At 46.7% G+C, this 7,198-nt stretch overlaps 1 protein-coding gene across 1 annotated transcript; it reads left to right on the top strand.

Moving 5' to 3' along the window:
* Nucleotides 1-896: 896 nt before the first annotated feature.
* On the top strand, nucleotides 897-3,797 carry LOC147984112 (uncharacterized). Its single transcript, XM_087539681.1, has 3 exons — nucleotides 897-1,050; nucleotides 2,569-3,450; nucleotides 3,558-3,797. Exons 1-3 carry the CDS (start codon nucleotides 1,011-1,013, stop codon nucleotides 3,602-3,604), a joined length of 969 nt encoding a protein of 322 aa, XP_087395807.1. The 5' UTR covers nucleotides 897-1,010; the 3' UTR covers nucleotides 3,605-3,797.
* The last annotated feature ends 3,401 nt before the right edge of the window (nucleotides 3,798-7,198 follow it).

Genomic DNA, 7,198 nt, shown 5'->3' on the forward strand with positions numbered 1-7,198 from the left:
TCTAGCAGATTGCTCTTTTCTGGACACCTGCCGCCACACTAAGTACTATCTCACTTTTCCTTTTTTTATTTTTCAGTGACAATGAACACGAGTGCATATGCTTTGTTGAGTGGTGTTCATTTACTTGATTGATCCATAGGAACTGGAGTTCTAGAAGAAAAACTACTGAGCTTTATTTCTTTTGTAACCATTGCAAAGAGGTGAACTACATTTTGGGCATATGTTCATGTACTATTCAGGCTCAGAATCATTTTTAACAGTTTTTTTGGACATTCTTCCTCACGGACCTGCCTGTTACAGTATTATTTTTTATGAGAACAGTACAACTTTTGAACTCAGCCTATAATCATCGACCTCTGCTTACTGTAAGTTCGAGCTCTGCTCTGGAATTGCTTTGATTGACTATCAATTAGCATGCACCTCTGACATTTATTGGCAAATGCAGCCGTGATGGCGGGCCGTTCCAAGAAAACATTTATGGATGAATAGATGGTTGCTTTCATATGCCAAACTTGTTGAATTCTTCTGTTCTTTGGGTATGTATTTTCTGAAGAAAAAAGGTGGGATTTCCACTAAAAGCCATATAGAGTCTGCTCAATTGGTTGATGAGCAATGTTCTAGGTGCACACATCCTCATTATGATTTTCTTTTGAGTCAACTGAATAGTGTAGTGCCATTTCCACTACAAAATTTTCTCCAGTCTCAGTTTAATGCAGCTTATAAGTGGTTTGTGTTAGGTTGATCTCTCCACCGAGCGGGCTCAACGGCCCATCGGGCCCTGATCTATTCGTGCCCTGATCGAGGGCGCCCAGCCGTTCTATGGTTGGTGGGCCCCTGTGACCTGCGATATATAAAGAGGTGGGGGCCGGGGCGCACGTACGAGGTTCACCGCGCCGCCAGACTCCCCACCGATATCCCCTTCCGATCTAGGGCAATCGCAGTGCTCACGGGAAGCACCACTGCCACCTCTCCATCTCGATCTCTCTGCTACCACCGGCCTCTACTTCACCATGGCCGGCTCTGGATCGAGCTCATCCGCACCCAAGGAAGGTAGGTGACCAGAAAGATCTAGCCTACATCGATCCAGTGGATCTAACCATGGTATCAGGCCATCTTGGTTAGATGTTTTTCGGTAAAAAGATAAAACAGAAAAGAAAAGGAGATCCCTACCCCCAAGAACCCTAGACAGGGCAAAGTAAACCACCGGATTTTGGCCTTGGGCCTCACCGGCAAAGAGCGCCACCGCACGGCCGCGCCTGTTCCTCTCGATCCCCACACGCATCGGCAAGCCGAGGTGCGGGGACGAAGAACCACCGGAGCTAGCAATTGCTCGCGAAAAAGAAAGGAGAAAGACACACACAAAAAAGCAGGGGGTTAGCACCGCGGCCAAATCCCTCGGCGGCGGCGCGCTCACCGCTAGGGAGGACGCGCGACCGACGAGGAGGATAGCCACGACGCGATCTGGCCGCGCTCTTCCTCTCGCTGAAAAGAAAAAGGGGTAGCCTCTCTGTTTTTTCTCTCTCTCATGGAATGGAAGGGGAAAAGGGAAGGTGGCTCTCGCGCGGTGCGGTGGCTGCACGCCGTCGCCGACGGAGCCCCAACCCGGCTACAGGGGAGCAGAGGAGGCCCAGCCGCGTCGCTCTCTCTCTCTCTGCCACAGGAGCAAGAAAAGGGGGAAAAGAAAAAAAAGAAAGGGAGAGGCGCGCGCGGCACGGTGGCTCTCGCCGCCGTCGCCGGCGGCCGGGGCGGCCGGCCGGAGCGCTGCAGATCTTCTCTGCCTCACCGCTGAGAGAGAAAGGAATGGTGCAAGAGATGCAGAGAGCGGCGTGGGGGAGGAGAAGAAAATGACTAGGGTTTCCCCCTCCCGCGGGCGCTGGCTCGTTTTGTTCGACAGAGAAGCACGGGCGATCGTCCGATCCCGTTCGACGGTCCCGGTTGAAAACCTAAGCCCTCCGCGGGCCTATTGGGCCGAGAGGGAAGGACTGGCAGCAGTCCAGGCTGGGCCGAGGCCGCCAGCTGCGGGCGCCACCGCGCGCGCTGGGCCGTTTTTGGCCAGGACAGGTGCGCACAGTGCGCGAGCAGGCCGGCGCTGTGCTACTGCTATTTTCTGTTTTTTAAAGAATAGAAAATTTCCAGAAAAAGAAAAGTTCATGTATTTTATAAAGTAAAAGTTTCTGTAGAACTAAAAAAGTTCATGATTTTTATTCGGTCATAGAAAAGTTTCCGTAAAAAGTAAAAAGTTCGTGAATTTTTATTCATGTTTTTCCGCTGCGTAAATACATAATTAATGCTCTTTTACACAGAAAATAAAAGTTTATATAGTATTAAGTTTTTAAGAGCATGTTAAAGTGATTATTAAAATGAATATGATTATGTTATTTTTTATGACCAACGTTGTTTAATAACATGATCATGTTTTATTATTGAAATTTAAAGGTGCATTTATTTCTAATATTTTGCCAACGGTAATATAGATTTAATTGCATAGACAATTATATGTTTAATTTGACCAACGTTAGATTAATGCATATGATTGTTATATTGATGTCACTTAAATTGTGATTTCAGGAGGCTTTCACTTGATGAGTTGCTTAAAAGAAGTTCCGACACTCAGAGGTGACAACCACACTGAGTGGAGGAAGAAAGTTGAACTGGCATTTGTTTGTGCTGATCTGGACTGGGTTCTAGATGAACCACAACCGGTCAGACCTACAGAGCCAGTAAGAGAGACTACTGAGGATGATGCTGCATGGGCTAAAAGGAAAGGGGATTATGCTCCTTTGGAGATGTCCTACATCATAGCCAACCAAAAGTGGGTCAATGCAAATAAAAAATGCATGGCCTTTATAAAGAATACCATTGAGAGCACCATTGTGGGCTCCATTGCAGAGTGCACTTCAGCAGCTGAGTTGCTGACAAAGATAAAGAGCCAGTTCACTGGCTCTTCAAAGATATATGCCACCCAGGTGTTAAAACAACTTGTGACAGAACAATACACATGTGGTGGAATAAGAGAGCACATCCTGAGGATGAGCAATATGGCAGCAAAGTTAAAGCCTATGGACGAGGATCTGGAGATCAAACCAAAGCTCCTGCTCCACCTTGTCATGGCTTCACTACCAAAGGAGTTTGAAACTTTTGTTGTGAATTATAATATGTCACCTGGAACATGGGACATAGAAAAGACAATTGCTATGTGTGTCCAAGAAGAGGACAGACTAAAAGCTTCACATGGTGGAACACTCAACTATGTGAAGGATCATAAGAAAAAGAACTACAATCAAAACAACAAAAGTTCTCCTTCAAAGCCACAAGGAAAAGCTCCCTATCAGTATCAGCGTCAGCAACAATCTTTCCCAGTGGACAAAGACACTTGTCTCCACTGTAAGCAGACCGGGCATTACAAGAAAGACTGCCCTGTTTGGCTGAAGTCCTTAATGGCAAAGCAAGGTAACAACATTGTTTCCTTAGTAAATGAATCCTTGTACACACAGTTTTCGAAATATACTTGGTGGATTGACTCAGGGGCAACTGTTCATGTTGCAAATTGTTTATAGGGATTCCATTCGACCCGGACTACGCTAAGAAGAGAAGGAGGCATTGAAGTAGCCAATGGAATAAAAGCAGAAGTTGAAGCTGTCGGCGACATCTCCTTGGAGTTAGCTGATGGATTCAAGCTTCTACTTAGAGATGTTCTTTATGTTCCTTCATGTAATAGAAACTTAATTAGCGTTTCATGTTTGGACAAAGAAAATTATGAGTGTTATTTTGGACATGGCAAGTGTGCCATCTGGTATAATAATGCTTATGTTGGTAATGCTTTACTACATGATGAGCTTTATCTGTTATCACTTCGTGAAAAAGTGCATTCTGTATGCAATGTGAATGAACATGTTTCTGCGTCGAATAAAGAACAAAAGAAAAGAAAGAGAACATTCGACTCATCGAAATTATGGCACTGTCGCTTGGGCCATATTTCGAAGGGGAGAATAGAAAGATTAGTCAAAAGTGAAATTCTTACACAGTTAGAATTCTCAAACTTAGAACAACGTGTAGATTGCATTAAAGGAAAGTATATAAAACAAATCAAAAAAGGTGCAATCCATAGCTCAAGCACACTAGAAATCATCCACACCGACATTTGTGGACCATTTCCGGTGAAAAATGTGGATGGATATGACTCGTTCATAACATTCACAGATGATTACTCTCGCTATGGTTATATTTATCCAATCAAAGAAAGATCTGAAGCATTGGATAAATTTAAAATATTCAAAGCTGAAGTTGAAAATTAGCATGATAAAAGAATAAAGATAGTAAGGTCCGACCGTGGGGGAGAGTACTACGGTCAACACACTCCATATGGCCAAGTCCCTGGACCTTTTGCAAAGTTCTTACAGGAGACTGGCATAGTTGCCCAGTATTCAATGCCGGGTGAACCTCAGCAAAATGGAGTAGCTGAAAGGCGCAATCGTACACTTATGGATATGGTGCACAGCATGATGAGTTATTCCAACTTGCCATTGGGATTATGGATGGAGGCGCTTAAAACTGCCATTCACATTCTCAATAGAGTACCAAGCAAGTCGGTGCCCAAAACACCGTACGAGCTATGGACAGGAAGGGTACCCTCCCTACAACCACTAGTAGAAAACAGGGCTATGGTCCAGGCCGGCTCAGCCCATTAGTCCCGGTTCAGTCTAGAACCGGGACCAATGTGGGCATTGGTCCCGGTTCGTGAGCCCAGGGGCCGGCCGGGCCACGTGGGCCATTGGTCCCGGTTCGTCTGGACCTTTTGGTCCCGGTTGGTGGGACGAACCGGGACCAATGGGCCTCGCTCCTGGCCCACCACCATTGGTCCCGGTTGGTGGCTTGAACCGGGACCAAAGGCTTCCCTTTAGTCCCGGTTCATGTCATCAACCGGGACCAATGAGGTGCCTATATATACCCCCTCGCGCAAGAGCAGAGCACAGTGCTCTGTTTTTTCTGGCCGAGGGGGAGAGGGCTTTGTGGTGCTCTAGCTCACCTCCTATGCACATGAGGTGTTCGATGGAATGCCCGAGCCACACTACTTAAGCTTTCTCCTCTCGATGATGATGAACTTCTATTAATTTGGACACTTAATTATATATAATGCACGCAGATGAACCGGCAATGGATGTACGGTGACAGACACACCCGCGAGTACATTAAGGGCGTGCATGAGTTTCTCGATGCGGCTGAGGCAAACAAGCAGAATGGTTTTATGTGTTGTCCATGCACTGAATGTGGGAATACGAGGTCTTACTCTAACCGGAAAATCCTTCACTCCCACCTGCTTTACAAGGGTTTCATGCCACACTATAATGTTTGGACGAGGCACGGAGAAATAGGGGTTATGATGGGAGACGGCGAAGAAGAAGAGTACGATGACAACTATGTGCCCCCTGAATACGGTGATGCTGCAACGGGGGGAGCTGGTGAAGATCAAGAGGAACCAGACGATGTGCCCAATGATGCTGCCATGGGTGAAGCTGCTGAAGATCAAGAGGAACCAGACGATGTGCCCGATGATGATGATCTCCGCCGGGTCATTGTCGATGCAAGGACGCAATGCATTAGTCAAAAGGAGAAGCTGAAGTTCGATCGCATGTTAGAGGATCACAAAAAAGGGTTATACCCCAATTGTGAAGATGGCAACACAAAGCTCGGTACCGGACTGGAATTGCTGCAGTGGAAGGCAGATAATGCTGTGGCTGACAAAGGATTTGAGAAGCTACTGAAAATATTGAAGAAGAAGCTTCCAAAGCATAACGAATTGCCCGACAGTACATACGCAACAAAGAAGGTCGTATGCCCTCTAGGATTGGAGGTGGAGAAGATACATGAATGCCCTAATGACTGCATCCTCTACCGTGGTGCATACAAGGATCTGAACGCATGCCCGGTATGTGGTGCGTTGCGGTATAAGATCAGACGAGATGACCCTGGTGATGTTGACGGTGAGCCCCTCAGGAAGAGGGTTGCTGCGAAGGTGATGTGGTATGCTCCTATAATACCATGGTTGAAACGTCTGTTCAGAAACGAAGAGCATGCCAAGTTGATGCGATGGCACAGTGAGAACCGAAAGAAAGATGGGAAGTTGAGAGCACCCGCTGACGGGTCGCAGTGGAGAAAAATCGATAGAAAGTACTGGGATGAGTTTGCAAAGGACCCAAGGAATGTATGGTTTGCTTTAAGCGCGGATGGCATTAATCCTTTCGGGGAGCAGAGCAGCAATCACAGCACCTGGCCCGTGACTCTATGTATGTATAACCTTCCTCCTTGGATGTGCATGAAGCGGAAGTTCATTATGATGCCAGTTCTCATCCAAGGCCCTAAGCAACCTGGCAACGAAATTGATGTGTACCTAAGGCCATTAGTTGAAGAACTTTTATAGCTGTGGAATAGAAACGGTGTACGTACGTGGGATGAGCACAGACAGGAGGAATTTAACCTTAAGGCGTTGCTGTTCGTGACCATCAACGATTGGCCCGCTCTCAGTAACCTTTCAGGACAGACAAACAAAGGATACCACGCATGCACGCACTGTTTAGATGACACTGAAAGTATATACCTGGACAAATGCAGGAAGAATGTGTACCTGGGCCATCGTCGATTTCTTCCGACCAACCATCAATGTTGAAAGAAAGGCAAGCATTTCAAAGGCGAGGCAGATCACCGGAAGAAGCCCGCCATGCGCACCGGTGATCACGTGCTTGCTATGGTCAATGATTTACACTACGTAATCTTTGGAAAGGGTCCTGGTGGACTAGCTGTTCCGAATGACGCTGAGGGACACGCACCCATGTGGAAGAAGAAATCTATATTTTGGGACCTACCCTACTGGAAAGACCTAGAGGTCCGCTCCTCAATCGACGTGATGCACGTGACGAAGAACCTTTGCGTGAACCTGCTAGGCTTCTTGGGCGTGTATGGGAAGACAAAAGATACACCTGAGGCACGAGAGGACCTGCAACGTTTGCACGAAAAAGATGGCATGCCTTCGAAGCAGTATAAAGGTCCTGCCAGCTACGCTCTTACGAAAGAAGAGAAAGAAATCTTCTTTGAATGCCTGCTCAGTATGAAGGTCACGACTGGCTTCTCGTCGAATATAAAGGGAATAATAAATATGTCAGAGAAAAAGTTTCAGAACCTAAAGTCTCATGACTGCCACGTG

This window comes from Triticum urartu, chromosome 2A (assembly GCF_056163025.1).
Source record: "Triticum urartu cultivar PI428250 chromosome 2A, HENAU_Tu73, whole genome shotgun sequence".
NCBI lineage: Eukaryota > Viridiplantae > Streptophyta > Magnoliopsida > Poales > Poaceae > Triticum > Triticum urartu.

Bases quoted from the DNA above. Each gene is read 5' to 3' on its own strand.
- LOC147984112 (XM_087539681.1), top strand. From the start codon at position 1,011: ATGGCCGGCTCTGGATCGAGCTCATCCGCACCCAAGGAAG. The intron at 1,051-2,568 runs GTAGGTGACCAG...TTGTGATTTCAG, and splicing joins CTCATCCGCACCCAAGGAAG to GAGGCTTTCACTTGATGAGT. The intron at 3,451-3,557 runs GTAACAACATTG...AATTGTTTATAG, and splicing joins GTCCTTAATGGCAAAGCAAG to GGATTCCATTCGACCCGGAC.